Source organism: Miniopterus schreibersii, assembly GCF_964146895.1.
Source record: "Miniopterus schreibersii genome assembly, chromosome: 12".
Classification (NCBI taxonomy): Eukaryota; Metazoa; Chordata; class Mammalia; order Chiroptera; family Miniopteridae; genus Miniopterus; species Miniopterus schreibersii.
The window spans coordinates 26,017,998-26,039,058 of NC_138112.1; the positions used below are offsets into that span (position 1 = coordinate 26,017,998).

General features: G+C 37.6%; 1 protein-coding gene across 7 annotated transcripts in view; it reads right to left on the bottom strand.

Moving 5' to 3' along the window:
• The window catches only part of TMEM135 (transmembrane protein 135), a 414,783-nt gene that overhangs the window by 204,165 nt on the left and 189,557 nt on the right, over positions 1 to 21,061 (bottom strand). For 5 of the 7 annotated variants that reach the window (XM_081152635.1, XM_081152630.1, XM_081152632.1 and 2 more), the window contains 2 exons: positions 18,376 to 18,474; positions 17,479 to 17,546 (listed from right to left, as the gene is read on the bottom strand). In XM_081152635.1, the coding sequence (XP_081008761.1) occupies positions 17,479 to 17,546; positions 18,376 to 18,474 (167 nt within the window). Of the gene's footprint in view, positions 1 to 13,017; positions 15,680 to 17,478; positions 17,547 to 18,375; positions 18,475 to 21,061 lie in introns of those variants that run through there. The other 2 variants (XM_081152631.1, XM_081152634.1) reach the window with 1 other exon arrangement.

The following is a 21,061-nucleotide window of genomic DNA, read 5'->3' on the forward strand; positions in this document are numbered from 1 at the left end:
GATTAAAAAAATACATAGTGCATAATTCCATTTCCATAAAGCCCAATTAACTAGCCAATGTAATCCCTAGTGCCCGAGAACAAATGTTAAGGCAGAAGTGATTATTATAAAAAGGACACAGTGATTATTATAAAAAGGTTACCTTTGGGGGCGGGAAGCGTGTGATTGCAAAATGGTACAAAAGATAGGCTTTTGGGGTGCTAACAACATCTTATTTCTTAATTTTGTTGGTGATTACATAATTGTTTGCTTGTAATAAATCACTGAACTAGGATTTTTGTGGGGGGAGGCTACAATTTTATATATGTATATTTTATAATAAAAACAAAGAAAACCTATTAACATACTATAGCATGTATCATTAGTTCATTCTTTTTACTGCCACATAGTATATTATTATATGTGTATACCAAATTTTACCCAGCCACCCATTGAAAGACATTTAGTTTGTATCTACCTTTTGGTTATTACAAATAAAGCTACTATGAACATTCATGTACAAGTCTATCGTATGGATGGATATACAATTTTTCTTAGGTAAGTACTTATGATTGGAATGCCTGAGTCAAATGCCACTGTATGTTTAACTTTTTAAGAAACTACAAAATTCTTTTCCAAATGAGCTACTTCATTTTACATTCCCACTAGCTGTATATGAGCCTTCACATCCTGGCCATCCTTGCTTGGTATACATGCTTAGGACAGTCAGTCTTTTTAAGTAGTTTCAGTACGCAGCTGGGAGAACTAACTTAAGTTATTCAAGGTTTTTGACTCAGTGGGTTGGCGTGCTTAACTCCTGCACTGTTCAACTGTCAACCTGTACAGTCATTTCAGTGAGTGTGTAGTGGTATCTCATTCTGGTTTTAATTTGCAAAGATTTTGAACATCTTTTCATGTGCTTATTTTTATCATCCATGTATCAAGTTTTTGACCATTTAAAATATCAGATCATTGACTTATACTGAATTTTGAGTTATCTGGCTGCCTTATGGCCTCCATGTTTTCTGGTGCTAAGTAATGTATTGGGGTTCCCTTGTAAGTGATGCATTTTTTCTTGCGGATTTTTAGGGTTTTGTCTTTGCTTTTTAGCATTTTTACTACTGTGTCTGTTTTTAGATTGCTTTGAGTATATCCAACTTGGAGTTCATTGAGCTTCCTAGATATGTAGGTCATAGTTTTTAAATAAATTTTGGGGGTTTTGCCATTATTTCTTCAAAATTTTTTCCCTCTCTCTCCCCTCCTCTGGAACTCCCATTACACATATACCAGTCCACTTAAAGGTACCCCATCTTCCTCTAAGGCTCTGTTCATTTTTCATTCTTTTTTATTTCTGTTCTTTGGTTTGCATAATCTCTGTCGATCTATCTTTCTTTTGCCAGTTCAAATATAGTCAACCCTTGAATGCAGGTTTAATTGTAGGAGTCCACTTATAATTTTTCCCCCACTGTACACAGTTCAGTTGACCCACGCAGTTCAAACCTGTCTTGTTCAAGGTCAGTTCCACAGCTGGAACCTGCATGTGCAGAGGGTGGACTGCAGTTATACGTGCAAGAGGTCAGCATCCCTAACCCCAACATTGTTGGAGTAACAACTGTATATTGTTGAGTTTCTCCCATTAATTTTTATTTTCAGTTATTGTACGTTTCAACTCTAGAATTTCCATTTGGTTCTTTAAAAAGAACTTTATCTTGTTGGTATTCTCTATTTCACGCAACACTGTCATCCTATCTTCTTTTACTTTTGTTTTGCTTTACTGTGAGCATGTTTGTAACAGCTACTTTGAAATATTTTCCTATTAAGTCTGGTATCTAGTCACTCTCACAAGCAGTTTGTGCTGCCTATTAGTTCTCACTAGTATATGGGTCACACTTTCCTCTTTCTTTGCATGCCTAGTACATTTTTATTGGAAACTGGACATTTTAAATAATATATTGCAGCAACTCTGGGTAACAGACCCCTCCCTGCCTCCAGGGCTCGTTGTTCCTACTTGCTTATTTGTTTAGTGACAGGCTGAATTATTTTAGTGAAGGCTGTTTCTCCCCCACATTGTTAAGCCTCCGCTGATGGTCCTTGGGGAGGTGCAGGTTTGGGTATGCCCAGGTGATGGGGCTCCCTTCCACTTTTCCTTGACTCTGAAGCTGGGAGTGGGGACAATGGCAAGCTTCCCTTGGAAGGACACTTCCACTCCAGGAGCTGAGTGCTCAGAGAGGGTGGGGACAGGCCGTAGCCTGAAGTCCTCCTGTCGTGCCTTTCATAGCGTGGAACCACCACCTAAGATGGGGAAAAGACCATCAGGGCCCCAGTATTCTCAACATGCAGCACCCAAAGTAGAGCCCTCATTCCATGAGTGGGGGTTAGGTAGGAGGGAGCTCCAACATCTCACCTGCAATTGCCTGGGACTTAACCTCACCAACAGGCGTCTGAGAGCATGATGAGAACTGCTAAAACCCTGCAGTTCCTGGAAGGCAGCCTTCCTGCTGGGAGCTGGAGAGAGGGCCCTGTGTTCTCAGCTGCAGCAGTCTGGAGTGGAGTCTCCTCGCTGCTGAACTGGGAGGGGTGAAGGTGGAAGCAGACTTTACTAAAATTAAGATTCATTATTCTTAAAGTAAAATTCACCTTCCTTAATGAATTTTTATAGACTTCCTTAAATGTTTCTTCGTTTCCAGAGGTTTTAAATGGTTGACTTTTCATTTTCACCAGTTTTACTGGAGAGCAAGTCAGCAGAGCTGCTTCTGCTGTCATCTCTCTCTGCGAAGTTTCAAGAGTTCTTTGTATGTTGTGGGTGAAGCCCTTTACTGGGTATGTGATTTGCAAATATTTTCTCCCAATATGTAGGTTCTCTTTGATTCTCTTAAAAGTATATTTTGATGAACTCCAGTTTATCAAGTTTTTCTTTTACGGACTGTACTTTCAGTCTTATCTAAGAAATCTTTGCCTAACCCAAGGTCACAAAGACTTTTGTCACATTTTTTCTTCCAGAAGTTTTATAATTTTAGGTTTCATATTTAGACCTATGGCACATTTTGAGTTAACATTTTATATACAGTATGTATTCATTTTTTTTTTTTTTAAGGGTCAAAGATTTTTGTTGTTTTGTGGACTTGTGAGGTTTTTGTTTTTTTCCTGCATATAGCTAGCCAATTGTTTTAGCATATTTGTTGAAAAGATTTTCCTTTCTCCACCAAATTACCATAGCATCTTTGCCAAAAATCGGTTAACTGAATTATATCCAGGTTGATTTCTGGACCCCATATTATGTTTGATTGATCTATTTGTCTATCTTGATACGAATATTAGAATACCTGGTTTATGGCAGCTTTATAATGTCTTGAAATCAAATCGTTTAAGTCCCCTAACTTTGTTCTTTTTAAAAGCTGTTTTGGTCATTTTATATCTTTTTGCATTTCTACATACATTTTAGAACTGGCTTGCAAAACTCACTTATCAAATCTAATAGATCTTCTGTGTGTGGTGTTTTGTTTTGCTTTTTGTAGATTTCATAGGATTTTCTACATAGACAAGCATATTGTCTATCAAAAAAGACACAATGTTTTCCAATTTGGGTGATTTTCTTTTTCCTGTCTGATTGCAATGGCTAGAACCTGCAGTGTAATGTTGAATAGAAGTGGGTGGTAAGAGCAGACATTCTTGCCTTATTGCTATTAGAAAGCATTAAGCCATTCACAATTGGCATGATGTTAGCTGGAGGGTTTTTTGTAGATGCCTTTATTAGAAAATTCCTTTCTATTCCTAGTTTGAGGAAATTCCTTCTGATTCCTAGTTTGCTGAGAGTTATGAGACACGAATAATTAGATTTTGTCAAATGCTATTCCTGATTCCATTGAGATAATCACCTAGTTTTGTCTTTTCAGTGGGTTATATTGATTTTCCATTGTTAAACCAACCTTTGCATCCCTAAAAATCTTCACTTGGTCATGATGTTATATTTTTATATATTATGTTCACTTTGTTAAATTAAAAAATTTTTGTCTCTGCCCAGTTGGAGTGGCTCAGTTGGTTGAAGCATTGTTTCATGCACTGAAAGGTTGCCGGTTCGATTCCTGGTCAGTGCACATACCTGGGCTGCAGGTTCGATCCCCAGTCGGGGCATGCATGGAACGCAACCAATCAATGCTTCTCACACTGATGTTTTCCTCTCTCCCCCTTCCTCTCTCTAAGCAGGACCTTGGGTGAAGATTAAAAAAATTTTTTTGTCTCTATGTTCAGGAAGGATGTTGGCTTTTAATTTTTTCTTGTAATTTTCTTTCCTGATTTTGGTATCAGGAAATGCTGGCCTCATAGAATAAAGTGGGGAATTTTCCCTCTTTAGCTTTCTCAAAAGCATATATAGCATAGAATTAGTATTATTTCTTAAATGTTTGAAGGAACTCACCAGTGAACATAGCTGGTATTAGAGGTTTGTTTGTTGAAAGGCTTTTAAATAAAAATTCCATTTCTTTAATAGATACAGCACCATTCAGACTGACTAGTTCATACAAAGGCTTTGTTAATTTGTATATTTCAAGACGTTTGTCCATTTCATTCAAATTATCAATTTTATTGACATAAAGTTGTTTATAAAGTTCATTATACTTTTAATTTTTGAAGACTATAGAGTGATGTCACCTCTCTTATTCCTGATAGTCTTGTCTTTTTATTTCTACCAATCTGTTTGGCTAAAGGTTTATCAATTTTATTGATTTTTCTCAAAGAAGCAGCTGTTGGTTTCATTAATTTTTCTCATTTTTCCATTTTTTACTTCATTGATATCTGATCTTACGCTTACTGCTTTCTTTTCCTGCTTGTTTTGGGTTTAACTTGCTCTTTTTTTCTGGATATTAAAGATGAAAGTTGAAATCACTGATTTGAGACTTTTCTTCTATTTTAATATAGGCAGCTAGTGTTACAATTTTTACTCTAAATATTGCCTTATTTGTATCTAATAAATTTCAATATATTATTTTCATCTTGATTCAAGTCAATATACTTCTAATTTATTTTTATTTCTTCATTAGAAGCAAGTTGTTCAGTTTCCAAATATTTGGATATTCTCCAGATCTGTTAGTGATTTCTAATTTTTCTTTTGCCAGAGAACATACTTTGTATGATATGAACCCTTTATGTTTTGTGTCTTGCTTTGTAGCCCAAAATATGGTCTTTATTGGAAATGTTCTGGATGTACATGAAAAGAATGCATTGTGCTGTTGTTAGGCGGAGTGTTCTACAAAGGTCAGGTAAGTCAAGATGCCTGATAATGGTTTTCAAGTCTTCTAAATACTGATTTTCTGTCTACATACTTTATCAATTATTGAAGGTGTTGAAATATCCCACTATATTTGTGGGTTGGTTATTTTTCCCTATGTAGTTTATCAGTCTTTTCCTCACATATTTAGAATATGCACAGAAACACTTAAGATGGTAATTTGCTCGTTAAACTGACTCTATATCATTTTAAACAACTATGTTAACCCTTAATCTTCATAATATTCTCAAGTCCTGAAATCAACTTTACTATCACTTCAGTTCATCTTTCTTTAACTTATTATTATGATGTATTTTTCTTTATACTTATATTTTAAACCTAGTGTCTTTATACTTAAAGTGTGCTTTGAGTGAGCAGCATAGTTGAGTCTCGTCTTGTTTTGCTCAATGTGACAATCTCTTCCTTTTTATTGGGTGTTTAGACCATTTACAATCAATGTGATTACTGATATGGTTAGGTTTAAATCTATTATCTTGTTATTTGTTTTGTTTTACCTTTATTCCCATCCCCTACTTTTTTCTTCTTTCTTTTGGATTAACTGAATATTTATTAATTCCATTCTATTTTTTGTTGGCTTATTAGCTATACCACTTCTTTGGGGGGAGGGGAATTACTCTAGAGTTATATTATACATCTTTAACTTATCAAAGTTTTCCTTCAAGCAATATTATACCACTTCATGTATAGTAGAAAACTATTACCATAGTATACCTCCATTTCCCCTTCTTAAACTCTGTGTAATTGCTTTACTTTGACATGTGTTATAAGCTCCACAATAAATTGTAGCGATTTTTGCTTTCAGTAATCAATTATATTTTAAAAGAGATTTAAAAACAACAAAAAAGTTTTCATATTTATGCACGTATTTACCATATTTCCACATGGCATTATTTTATACCTGTTCGAAAGACTTAAAAACATTACTTGCAGTGTAGGTCTGCCAGTGATATATTCATTAAGCTTTTGGATATTTGAAAAAGCATTTTGCCTTTTTGTTTGAAAGATATCTTTACTGAATAAAGAAATCTATATTGACAGGTTTGGTTTTGTTCCTTTTATCATATATATTAAAGATGTTGTTCCACTGCCTTCTGGTTCCATTGTTTTCAATGAGAAGTTTCCTGAGTTTCCTCAATTTTATTTGAGCTCCTCCTCTGTATGTAACATGCTCCTCCCAACCCATGCTATTTTCTTCTTAATACTGGTTTAAACTAATTTAAGATGTGCCTTGGTGTGATTCTCTTCATGTCTCTTGTCCTTGGAATTCATTGAGCTCTTAGATTGGTGGATTTATAATTTTCACCAAATTTTTAAAAAATGTTGGCCATTGTCTTCAAATGACCTGAATGACAGTGAAAATACAAAATAAAAATATTTTTCCTTAGTCTTTCCCTTCTCACCCCCATCTCCTCTCCTTTGCTTATCAGGCTGCCTGAATGACCCTGTTTATGGAAGCTCTGACCACTGTTTTCCCAGTCATGTTTCACTCTATTCCACATAATTTGGAATAGTTTTTACTGCTGAACCTTCAAGTTCTATAACATTTTCTTTTGCTGTCTAATCCACTGTTACTCCCACCTGGTTTTTTAAAAAAAAATCAGATGTATTTTTCACCTCTTTCACGCTATTTTCTCATCCTTTTTTATATCTTCTATGCCTCTACTTAACATGCTCAATCTCCTCTCTACTTCCTGACCACTACTTTCTTGACTATATGGCATATAGTTACAATGTCCTTTTGTACAAATAATAATTGTATTATTTGTGTCATTTCTGGGTCTGTTTCTTTTTCTTTCTTTTTTCCCCCCTTCTCATAAGGGTTGTGTTTTCTGACTTGTGTATGCCTGGAAATATTTTATTGGATGCCAAATACTTTGAAGTTTACCTTGTGGCATATTTAATATATCTGTATCCCTATATTCTTGTACTTTGTTCAAGGAGACAGTTACTTGCAAACTGTCTGACACTTTTGAGCCTTTAGACCACAGTTAATTTTGCTCTCCTACTGCAGCAGTGCATTTTAGACTCTTCTATCTAGAGCCCTTTGAATTTAAAAGTTTTCTACCCTGGCTAGCAGGAACACAAACTATTCATTGCTTTGTGTGAACTTCCATGATTGCTCCTTGTGCTTCTTTCAGGTGGTTCTTTCTCCAACCTCAGTAGTTTCCTCCTGTGCATACAGGAGCACTCAGCTTCAGTTTCACAGGGGACCCTCCTTAGATTGCTACGCTTTCTTTCTGTGTAGCTCACTCCTCTACTGTACTCTGCCCTATGAGCTTCACCCCCTTTGGCCTCTCTGGACTCCCAGGTCTTTTTCCTCAACTCAGGGAGACCTCTGGGCTCTGCTCTGGTGCTCTCTCCCTGAGGTGCAACCTGGATTCCCTCTCCAGGCATCAGCTGGGGCAATCACAGGACTCATTTGTTTTCCTTCTCTCAGGACCCAATGCCCTGCACTGCTTGATGTCTAGTGTCTGAAAACTGTTGTTCCATATATATTATCAAGATTTAAAAAAAAGTTTTTTCAAGTGGAAAGGTAATTCCAGTTCCTGTTCTATCTGAGGTGAAAATAAACATCAAAACCATTTTGAAGGCAAGATTTTTATTACAATGTTGTATGATTTCTTTTAAGGAAGGGAAGTGAAGGTGCCACTTTTTAAGAGGTACTTATATGTACTGAGGGGAGAAAACAAACAAATGTTCAACTCCTGGAGATCTGAGCTCAAATCCCAGTATTGCCAACTTGGGCAAATTACCAGCCTCTTTGATTCCTGGTTCTCTCACTGGTACAACAGAACTAATATTATCTGCCTTGTAGGTTGTGAGGTCTGAGTGTGATGTAAGCAATTTGTAATATATCAAAGGCACCTCACACATTGTAGTTTCTTTATTTTCCCCCTAAAAATATGAGAAGCTATCTATAGGGCCCTGCCTCTACTGATACGAATGATCCCAAGCTTTTCCCTCTCAAGTATCTTAAGGTCCTCTCTGTTCCAGAAAAAACATAATCATAACATGCTATTGAAAAAACAGACACAAAGTGCAATCCTAGGAAAAAAGCCTGTGAATTTTTACCCAGTGAAAATGAGGGGAAGGAAGAGCTTGTGTCCTGCCCTGTCTACTTCTGGTTTGGATTGGGCAGTTTTTTAAGTGGGGAACAATCCAGAACTCTAGCTCTGTCAAGAAAAAGCAAACAAATGCAACAGACGACAAATCATTTCTCCAAGACCTGAAGCCAAACTGGCTTTGCTGCTGGAATGGCAGTAGGAGTCAATTTCCTGGAGTATTTACAAAATCATTTGTAAGGATAATATTTTCCAGACTTGTATGGAGAGGGCTGAAGATAGACTTTCAGTCTGCAGACGCCACAAAGCTAGAATGTATTCAACAGGCAGTTTGGGAGACTACCACTTCTCACCCTACCTCCCCCCACCCCCACATAAAGGCCCGATTTAGACACAAGGATAAGCTTCGGTCTCTGCTCTTCAAACATACAGCATAATTTAAGAAAGCAGCAGGTGAGCATACAGCTAATCAAAATCAAATGGACTGTGTTTGGTGGGAGGTATTAGCAAACTGCTTCAGAAGGACAGAGATAAAAGATCAGCAGGACCTTCAAAGAGGAGATGACTGGATGTTTCAGGATACATGGGAAATAGGGGAGGAGAGGAAAAAAGAGTTTTAAAACCAAGGGAGGGAGGCAGTCACTGGGAAAGGACTCTGCGGCCTGACCTATACAGGATTGGAATGTGTCAATTAGAAGTATTCTTAGCTGAAAGAATCCTTTACTAATAGGGTCTTGGAGCTATGGAGGTTTGTTTTCTCGAAGCGCTCTGAGGTATGTGGTTACTGGCATTGGCTCAGTGGCTCAAGAATGTCATCTGGGAGGCAGGTTCCTTCCATTTTTCTGATCTGACATCTTTGACATGGTGTTTTTCATCTTTGTACTTTTCACCTCATATGTGCAAGACTGTTGCCACAGACCCAGATCCCATTAACTAGTAATTTTATTCCTGAACAAAAAATAAAAGGGGCTAAAATGAGCTTTCCTTTAATCAAGGAGGGAAAAATTCCCAAGAGTTTCCCAGCTTCTCCATCCCATCTTATTGGCCTAAACTGGGTCGTGTGACCACTGTCAGAGGAAAGGTTGGAAAACTATCTGGACAAGAAGAGAGAAGTAACATGAAAGGGCCTAGAAAAAGTATAATCCATCCCCTGGGGCTGAGCATCTTGCTGCTTTAAACAAAATAGGTGCTCGATCAGCAAGGGAAAGGACTGAATAGCTGTTTGCTGACCAGTTAACAATGACTGCTATCCCATTTTTGAACTTTAATCCAAGTTATAGGTGAAGTTCTAGTGAGAGGAGAAAAAAAAAAGATGCCCAGATGATCCAATTATAACCTCTAGTTTTGTAGACGTGTTTATCCTGCCCTATTAGGTCTAAGAGAAGCTTACTGCTATTCCTGAGGATGACAGGCTCTCAAAACCTGCAAACTCGGGTTTGGGTGTGACTGAATTTCCGTACTTTTGCAGAAATCTGTAGTTTTCAGGTTTGCAAGACACATTTTACCTATGTTACAAATTAAATTTCAAAAGGATGGTTAAAAAGGTTATTCATATAAAACCTCTCTTAGAACATTTAACACATTTCTAACGAGGAAATTAACCACTGTCTTTCCTTAAGCATCACAAGGCCATTGACTCATCCATGCCACAAACACTGAACACTCTGACAAAGCAAAGTACCTGAGTAGTAGGCACCTAGTCTGACCACAGGCCTCCAGTCAGGTTTCCATTTGTAAGAAGGCTGCTTTAATAATGCAGAGGAAAATCCCTTTTCTCCCCTTTTGCAGGTGGTCTCTTCACCATACTAAGCTTAAGAGTGCACACCTGTCACAGATGTCACAGGGGCCTGACTCTAAATAATCCTACTCTGAGTGAATCCCTCTGGCTCACACTCCTGAGGGGAGAGGAGAAGAGAAGCTAGTTTTGGTTTTTTTCTTTTACAGTTTCAACAACATCCCTTCAGGCTCTTACCTGATCTAGAGTCAGGCTGATGCTAATGCCTCCCCTCCAGTTGTCCTTGAAACAAATGAGAAGATGGGGGGGGGGGGTAGGCGCACAGTTGTGGGTACACAGGACACAGTAATTATTATTAATTATCATATTATTTTCCATATGAACAACTGTACACCTACTTTGGTCCACCCTGTATTTCTTTTTCCCCCTAGAGAACTCTAACTGCTGAAACAAATGGCAAAGATGTGGTAGAAAAGCACAGGCTTAGGAAGGGAAGACTAGGAGGAAAGAGGGAAGACTTGGAGTGTTTACCATATCTTCTCAGCCATGCCCTTGGCACCCCATCCCATAATGACTAACAATGGGATCACTTCGTGCTTTAAACCTTTGTAGACCGTTGGCTCCAGTCCCTGTGTGTAGCCGCAGGGCCCTCTTGGGGACCAAAATAATCTGAAAAGAAAATTCATTTAAGGGGCTGACTGATGACAGAAAAGTTTAATAGGCATTGAGGAAACAGGGCTCAGCAATTGCCTGGTCCAAATGAAGGGACAGAGGAAAGTAATGCCGCTGGGTGACTTCAGCCAGTACAGGCCCAGGGGTCCACAGGTGGAGGCCTGCACCGCCCCGCCATGGAGGATGCAGAGGCTGGCATGTTGTATGGCAAAAGCAGGGAACTGCCTACTGCCCACAGCCTGGGGTTTTCTGACAAAACTAGAATGTTATGCTCTGGAGGGGGAAAGGCAGGGGTGGGCAACCAACTGGACAAAACAGTAAACAGGCAAGCTCAGTGTGCTGGAGGAAAAGTACAAATTGCACCTGTCTGGTGCCTCTGCTGTAGACCAGAGTGTGTGTGTGTGTGTGTGATTACTAGGATTTACAGGCATGCAAGGACAAAGGATAAAGCCCAATACATGATTTCACTTGGGGCACGTCTGAAGAAGGGAGGGGTGAGGAAAAAATGGAGAAAGCAATAAGAAATAGGAAAGGAGTTCTGTCCCTTCCTCAGAGCCACAGCAAGAGTCAGGTGATGCTACAGGGTTGCTGGGAAGAGACTGGCTGTCCTGGATGTAGAGGCCCCGCATACACAGGAACATCTTTCCGCATCTGTATGCACAATCTGCAATTGTCCTCCGGACCTTGCTGCCTAACGAATGAAGTTATATCACAAGGCACTGAGCCTGGAGCTGTTTCCTCCAGAGCCCCCACCAGCCGGCTGGTGCCGCAGGGACAAAGGGCGCTGTCATCCCAGAAGCACAGTTAGTGGGATGCCCAGCAGCCTGAAGGAAGGCAAGAAGATGCGGGACGAGAAGTGGGGAAGGGCAAGTGGCCAAAGGCTCCACGGCTGGGAAGGAACAGAGAGGAGAGAGCTGAGGCGCAGAGGGGAAGGAGAGAGAGAGAGAGAGAGAGAGGCACCACATCGAAGAGCAAAGAATGATTAGCAGATATTAATTCTTTCCTCCAACTGCGAGTCACTTGCTTTTCTCTCAGTGTAAAAAGCACACATTCCTGTTGGCCACAGCGGCAGTCCGAGGACACACGCTACATCATGGCCCAGTTCCTGCCCCTCTGCTTCCACAGGTCACCCATCGCCGTCAGTCTCACTTCTCTGTAGCTAACCTTCTCACACTGCAGAGCTATTACACAGCCACCTGAGGGTGCAGCCCGAAACACAAACACGGCCTCCACCCTGAGGCCCCCATATCCTAGCTCGAGGGAAGTGTGACACTGCCCCAGGATCCAAGTCCAGCCCCCCAATCTCAGCTGACACCCCTTTCCTTGCTAACTCCAAGAGAAGGACATGCAAAGCCAGCTCAAGCACCAACAGGAAAAGGCTATAAAGGGGAAGGCACAGAGCTGCGGCGATGGAAAGAACAGGTTCCTGGGCGTCTGCGACTAAGCTAACCTTACTACTCATCACAGTTTCTGCCCAGTCCAACAAAAAATATTCAGTTCTTATATTTTTGATTGTTTTTTCTCTTGGTCACTCATTTTCAGTTATCAAAATTCTCTATCTGAAAATGAATATTGAGGAGGTCGTCAGCAACAGATCAATGTGTTGGGGGAGATACAGTTTATCAGGTATCTCAGCAAGGTCAAAGCTCAGAAATGAACACTTACCTTTGTGGAACAAAGCACCACCCATGTAAGAATGATATTGTTGCTCTGTCAAACTACTTTCTACTTATACAAATGAAAATAAATCACAGGGAGAGTTCAAGGACTCTGAACTTGGGGGCTTCTCAGATTCAAAGGCAGCAAGAGCACGGGGCACTGCTCCCAGTGGGCACAAGCCCTCTGCCCTGCCTAGAGGACTAGCAACCCGAGGACGAGACATAACCAAGTGGGTGAAGCTCCCTGAGGGCAATGGAAATTGATCTTCATTAACTATGCGTTGGCAAAGGACTCAGAAAGTCAGGGATGTGATAAAATACACGCAGAAGCAATACAGTCAGCATTCACAACTAAGTAAAATGTTTGCCTACAATCCACAAGGGGCAATACTCAAGTTCAACAAGAAAATACTGTGTGACAATGGACCAGTTTGGGTTTCATCACAAAAGACATGCTCATTCTAGAAAAAAAGTAAGTTATAAAAACTGAGAGCAAAGAACAAAAAGACAAAATTTTAAATTAAATAACTAAATAAACAACAAATGAAGGCAAAAAATAAACTAGGCATCAACTGAGTGACAATATTTAGAGATCAAGAAAAAAGTTACAGAAGTAACCGTGGAATTGATGAAAAAGATAACCAAACCAAAGGTTTTATTTCAGAAATGAGTAATAAAATGGACTTAAACTCTGATGTAAAACTGGTAAGAACCCAATACGTTTGAGACAGTTTGCTATCTTGTAACTTCAGTCTCTACTTGGTTGGTACTAACTCTAGGATTTTATTAATACAGGGACTGGCACTGAAACCGCCATAATACTACTATCCCAATGCACTGTTTTTCAATCTACGTAAAGATGCAAGAAACACCAAGGGGGAATATTAATGACTAATACAATCAGTTCTGTTGGAATCTTACCATACGCAGAATTTCTTCCACGTATAAATGGACTAAAAACATATTTTGGAATGGAGATATCTATTTGACTTTATTTATGATGCCAGTTGTCAGTCAATACCTGATTAATCAGAGGTAGAGAGAGATTCATTCTGATTGTCTTCAGGAACGCAAAAACAGCTCCGTGTTTGCTCAAACAACCACACTTTGCAGTCTGTGCTAATGAAATCAAATTGGATTTCTCTATTCACCCATGCAAATTAGTTAAGTAACCATTCGAGCTATACACTAATTACTGTATTCTGCTTCATGATGGTTATTTCATTTTACATTTTATATAAAATAAAAGATGACTGTCATTTGTAAAAGAAAAAAAAAGTAAATCACAGAAATGCACCTTTTAACTAGTAAAACTTTACCAATTTCATCAAATTTCAGGAGAATTTGTCTTTTGATATCGTAGCCTTTTCATGTCAATGAAAACAACAGCTCATGGATTAAAATGTTTTTTCTTTTCACCTGCCAGGTCAATGCCATAAACATAACTTCTAAGTGGAGAAAATGAGGTACAGGTGCAGGCTTCCTCCCCGGCTCTCACACTCCACTTCTAGAAGTAAACACGGTACTAATCTTCATTTTGATTCCAGTGAAAACTTAAAACCTAATTTATTAATCAATTTTGAAGCCTGAAACCAAAATGATCTTTTAGCAGTATTGCCTAAAAGACAAATCATTTTTTAAAAGTTCATCGCAATGTAAATTTTGACCAAATTAAAGTGTCTCCCTCTGTTACCATAGTACCAGAGTCTGTCTTTCTGTTGGGTTTCAATTTGCCATAACAACCGAGGGTAGGATGACATGTAAACAGAAGTATGCAAGGCTTGATGAAACTGAACATGGAAGAGTAAGCATTTTTAAAGTCTGAGTTGTAATTCTTGTTACAACTCAAGTTACACTGCATAATTAATTTACAATTGCCCAAAACTTTTCAGCAATAAAATTATATTTAAAAATATACCATCATCCTTATATTAACCGTACATATCACAACCATTTAAGCCTTTGATTAACTTAGAAAAGTATAACTTTTCCCTGAAAAACTCTTAAAGCATGATTCTATTTTCAATCACAGGTGTCTTGAACTAACTCAGAATCAACAGTGACATTCTGTCACTTCTTTATTCTAAAGGGAGTAAAAATGGCGACAATGGTTTCTTGAAAAGAGGCCAAAGAACCTGAATGCAATTGGTGACATAATGAACTTTTGAAAACTCCTGGATTTTTATATTGTTTTCAGTTGTAAAACATCCATTATATAGATGAAAGAGTTGAAACAAAACTGCCAAACCTGCCAAAACTATTTTTGTTCCATAGAATTTTGATCCCTTCTAAAGCGACAATGGCCTACAAACTTAGCTATGAAAAATTCAGTCCTTATAAGTGAAAACAAACATAATAAACCTACAAGAGGTTTCAAAGTAACTTCATTTGCTTTAAATATTCAAGTGTAATACTTCTGCAAAAGATTAAAACATACATTTCAGCTTTATCAGATATGTCAATTTCCATTTGCACCTAACCTGATGTCAGGACGTCGGTTTGCTGGGCTGCAAAAGAGCCCAGCTGATCACGGAGAGAGATGAAGGTGTCGCTGGAAGAAGAACATGGACACCACGGCATTTATCCCACAGTAAGAGACCCGTCTCTGAATCCCTGAAGTAAGAAACCACTTACATTGCTCTACACTAAAGCAGCATTGTCTGTGAAGAGTTACTTCATACCCATAATGTTTCACTACCAAAGTTACCAATTGAACAGTTTAAAAAAAATACAGACCAAATCCATGTACCTGTGAGCTTTGTATCCTAAAATGTAAGAATATTCTTAGTTTTAACCAAGAATTATACTGGAATGAACTAAAATCATCATTTAAAGTAATTTTAAGTATATCTTATATTTTACATAGGTTATTTAATATTGCTTGTGAACATAACTTAATCAATAGTATATCATAATGTCACCCACTGCAGTGGTCTAGAATCAGATTCTGGCTACAGAGGGAGCTTAATTATTAAGCAACACCTTCCTAAAAAGCTTCTGTATTTCTGACTGGTAAGAAAAACAAACAAGAAAGAGCATCTCTCATGAAATAACACTGAAGTTCAAGCTCAGGCCCCCTTCTTTGTGTTCGACATAATTAACTCTTCAGGATAAAGTAATGGAACGTTAAGACACATTGATAAGTTACAGTCATCTTCAAGAAAGCTCGATGGGCAACTCTGGTGTTACACTCATGTATCTTGGGTCCAACCTAGGGATAAAATCCTGAAAGTGTTTAGATGCACCAGTACCAAAAACATCAAGGACTTTTCGGTTCATGACAGCAAACCTGTAAAACAGAGGACATAGTAAACAGGTATTTAATGAGGTTATAAAATGAGATGATTGACTCTACCTGACTTATCTTTCATGAGATGGAAAAAGAGAAAAGGCTGATATGGCAAAGACTCACTGGCAGATTCAAAAGTCACTCTGATCATATTCCTCAAGATTCACTATCCCATACTTTCTTTAAAGAGATACTAATCCCCAGGCCAGAAACCCCAGAGGTTACCATCATTATTTCAATCCCTTCCTACTAGATAACATCAAACAGAAAAATGCATTCATGACAACTTTTCTGATGAATGAAATCGAAAGAAACTAAATAAACAATAAATGAGCTAACATTTACCAATGAGGCAAAGGTATGAAATGTAATTTCTCTTGTGATTTTAATGTCTCACAAACAATGGAAAACACATCCAATGTACAAATATTTAATAATTTAAAGGTAAACAGCACACAGGTTTTCAAATTTCTAATAGACATCACAGAGTTAAAACACACCCTCGTTTTATAACCTAAGAGATACAAAATTTTTAAAAGATGTGCAGGATGGACCCTGTGTCTCTGCCTGACACAAGCATTTCCTCTCTGGAGAAGACAGCAGAGTGAAATTAGCTCCAAGTCATTAGCCACCATCATTATTCTAAGAGCCTTTTTAGTTCCTTTCAAAAGTGAGTTTCCTTCTGAAATAATCAACTGGTTAAACTCATTAATGTGAAAAACTAAAAGACAAAGAAATAAATGATTAAAAATAATAATAATAAAAAGGATACAGATACATGGTGTCATGGCTAAAAAGAATTCTGAAGTCAGGCTGCCTAGCTCATACCCCAGACCCACTATTTATTAGCTCTGAGGCTCTGGAAAGCTATTTAACTTCTCAGTGCATCTCAGATATGTAAAATTGGGAGGTTAATAGCACCTATTTATAGTTATTTTAAGGATTAAACACATATGGATGGATATGGATGTTGTATGTGTACATGTGTTTGTATCTTAAAACCATGTCTGGGACGCAGTAAGCCCCATACAATTAATTGTTTATTATTACTGTTAATGACAGTAATATTAATAGCAGCTACAATTTACTGAGTATCTACTAAGTGCTAAGTGCTACTATAAACACCTCAATTTTCCCACAACCATACAAAGTATATATTATTATTTCTTGGTAGAAAGAAAAAAACTGAGGCTCAGAAGGGTAAACAACTTTCCCACCAATGACACAGTCAAAGGTATCAGAGCTGACAAACCTAGGTCTGTCCCACTCCAAAGCCCACGGCCTTTCTAGTAGGTCAAGCTATTCCCAAAGAATTAGATTAAGATCAGGAAATGCTAACAACAGCAACAAAGAATATGATAATAAAGACAAAGGAAAGTGTGCTTATAATACCAGGCAAAAGAATACTATTATTTTTCCAAAATGGAAGTCAGTTCATTGTTTAGGCATGGTTTCTTATGAATTTGTTCAATATTTTTAATCAGAAAGAAGAGGTCAAAGATTTTAAAAGTAAGATTTACGTAGGTTAAGTAGCAACTAATTAGCTGTTTGCAAATCAACATAACATTAATCTAGAACACTTAAAATACCTAAAATAGTATAGGGGAAAAGTAGTCAAAATAAGGATCATTAAAAGAATGCCCCATGTTATTCTTAAGTTGGTCATGTTTGATTTATATCTAGACATCCTACTTAACCAATAAAAGAGCATTCCCTCAAAGAGACCAAAAGCTTCAAAATCTTATGGGAAAAAATCTAGATTAGTTTCTATGACCAGTTAAAACATCTTAGTCACTTACTTGCCCTTAGTGAGCCTTAACAGGAACTTCCAGTAAGATGGCCGCAAATTCTGAACTTCCATGACAGCCTAGGATCAGAGCACTCAGTTTCAGATTTCTTTTAGTAAACAGCAAAGATTATCAGCGGTCTTAGGCAACAGAGTAGTTTTATCTCTATTTTTATTGCCTATGGTATTTTAAAAACGACAGTGATGACAATAAAAACAAAAACATGTATTTATGTTTAAACTGATAACTATCAACAAGAGTCTTTGTAAATATGCCTTCAAACAGGAATACTGCTTAGGAAATAATAAATGAATTAATTAAGCCATTATTACCAGGAAGCATTTACTGAATATCTATTAGATAGTTGGCACTTCACTAGTTATAGTAAGTTTATCAAGCTGGCACCATTACTGTGAAAAAGTGGAAATAAAAGCTGTCCCCAAAACTCTGCAACAGCCCTAAAACCATTAACATCAATAATGATTACAGGATTTAAAGAGATTGAACAGTGCTTCTATTAAGCGAGATTTTTACCCCTGCCTTCAATGCCTGAGTAATACTGTAGAAATGCAATTATTCTTATTTATGACTATGGTATCTTTTTTTCTAAAAGAAGTATAATTAAATTGGGCCATTCTAGCCAAGGTTCCAAAGTAATAATTTACCTATAAAAATTGCACTCTATTTAAACCTAAAAATTGTTGTGCTCATAAACATGAACTGGCCCATTAAGTTAACATGTTTAATGATTTGAAACTTGGAAGCTATCTTGCTTTAAAAAAACAACACAAAAAAACCATAAAATATAATAAAGAAAAATGTTCCTAGGCCTTTATTTTCCCCCCATTGGTTCAATGTACATTAAAAACAGAAATAATTCTACTTTTCATTTGAAAAAGCTATACTTACTGCCTGGAAGCAAATTGCTGTAGAGATGGAATAGATGATCGTATCGGCATGGGGGAAATAGGGAACCTTTCCTGCTTCAATGCCTTTGAAATACATTGTCTGCGAAACAAGCATAAAGCAAGATTTATAAAGAAAACAGCTTTAAATAGTATTAACAGTGTAGTTAAGCACTATGCTTTCCATCAACAACTTTTTTTTCTAACTTTTCAAAATCCTAACAATTCTTTCTTTTAAAAAAAAAAAAAAAAATCTTTATTGATTTCAGAGAGAGGAAGGAAGAGGGAGCGAGAGAGAGATAGAAACATCAATGATGAGAGGAGAGTCACTGATCGGCTGCAGCCCGCAACCCGGGCATGTGCCCTGACCAGGAATCGAACCCCCATCGCCTGGATCCTAGGTCGATGCTCAACCGCTGAGCCACGCCCGGCCGGGCCCTAACAATTCTTTCAGGGCTCAACTCATAGGCCGCATCTTCCATAACAGCACTGAGAGTTAGCCCTTCCTTCCCCCTCATTCCCTCACCCCAACCCCAGATACCAGTAATAATACTTTTCTGTAAAATTCAGTGGCGCTTTATTTCTACTTTTATGTCATTTATTCTTCAGCGCTTTTTGCACAATGCTCAGGTCCTCCATTCTCTGTTAGATCTATTCATTCCCACATTAAATATTCAACGGTGTTCATTCAACTATACACAGGGTACTATGCTAGGGGCTATGGATCTGACAATGACTAAAAATGCTTAGTGCATAACAGAAATAACTAATGCACTCTAATGAGACGATCTGATATCTATATTGGTAGATACAGTTACCTTGTAGCCTCACTGATGTGTCTATAAATTTATAATAAATAAATATATTTTGGCTCCCCAGAGGAGAGAGCAACTATTCTGTCTAGGATCAAGGAGAATTTCAGAAATGACTACATCTGAGTAATGCTTCTCAACCATTTGCACTAAAAACAAAGAAACAAACAAACAAACAAACAAAAAAACCACTAAAAAATGTCCAGTTGTCATGACTTGATACTTTTATAATATAATAAAAACAAATTACTGGGAAAATAAATTTAAAATACAGAAAATTGAACTGAATATTGAGTATTATATTCAAAAGACAAATTACTCTGTCAAGTGGCTATAAAAGTTTCCAAATGCTGACTCTCAATGTCTCTACTTAGCTTGTCATCATTGGAAACAGTTCATGGACTAGTACTAGTCTACTGCCCACACTTTTTTTTTTTAATATATTTTCATTGATTTCAGAGAAGGAAGGGAAAGGAAGAGGGAGAGTTGAAACATCAATGATGAGAGAGTCATTGATCGGCTGCCTCCTGCACGCCCCCGACTGGGGATCGAGCCCGCAACCCGGGCATGTGCCCTGACCGGGAATTGAACCTGGATCTCCTGGATCCTAGGTCGATGCTCAACTCCTGAGCCACACCAGCCAGCTTCCCACACTTTTAATAGTGTTGCCTTATAAGAGGCATAGGACCAACAACTAGACGAAAGAGAAAAAGCAGGGCTAACAAGCGGGGTCAAGTACACGATATATACGGGGAACAGCCAGTTAATTTATGAGGACAGAACATGGGCTAATTCCTGGAAACTGGTTTTCTAGACATGGGAATACTAAAGTAAATCTAGCTTAAATGACAATGGTGTTACAACGGGGTGGAGGGAGGTTCAAGAAGATATGAGCGGTTCATAAGATAAAGAACATAAAATTATTTTTTTTCCACAAAAAAGTGGTCTATACAGCTGACTTTTAACTTATTCATTTAAATATACAACATTTTAACATACAATTAACTTCAATCTGTAAGATATGTGCAAAGAATTACAATCTACTTAGAATCCTAAGTAGATCAATCTACTTAGGAAACAAGACAAACATTGGCCATTATTTTGAAAGTAATAATGACAATACATTACAAAGTACAGACATATTGTAGTATATTCATGTTGATGAAAATGAAATTGAGATGTGGTAGAATGGCATCACAGAAATGTTACATGAAACAGGTATCTTTTGATATATGGAATAACTGTATTCCTAATTATTTCTTATAATAATACATACCTATTGAACTAGATTCTAAGTTGATGGAGGGAGGGAACATTTCTATATGCTTAACCGCACCAAGCACAGCAATGGGAACATAATACTCAATAAATATATCTTGAAAATAAGTTTTTCCAAGAAAAAAGTTGCCTATACAGTTGATTTTTATTTAATATTCATTATATAGCAATGCAGTATTTCAATATAAAATTAACTTCAATCATAGGAAAATGATTGCCAATCATACCATAGTAATTAATTCCACAAAGGACATGGTAAGTTTAAATTGCTAATTTCCTGTATTTAAAAAAGTTCCCATAAGCACACTTTATATACCAGTTTCTTTGGCCAAGATCAGATATGGCTGTTGACTCAAGAAACTGATTCAAGAAAACTGAGCAGCAATACCATTGTTTGGCCTTAAAAACTCTAGCCATTTAGGGAAGCGGCTGTAAAACATACCTTTTACAAACTAGATCTCAAGAATGGATTCCCCCAGTGTCAAAGAATACATTTTTGCTACCTAAGGGTTATTTTATTTCTCTCATTCCCCTTTTCTTCTCCATTAGCAAGTCCTGTCAACTCTATTTCCTAAACATGCTAAATCTCCCTCCATTTCT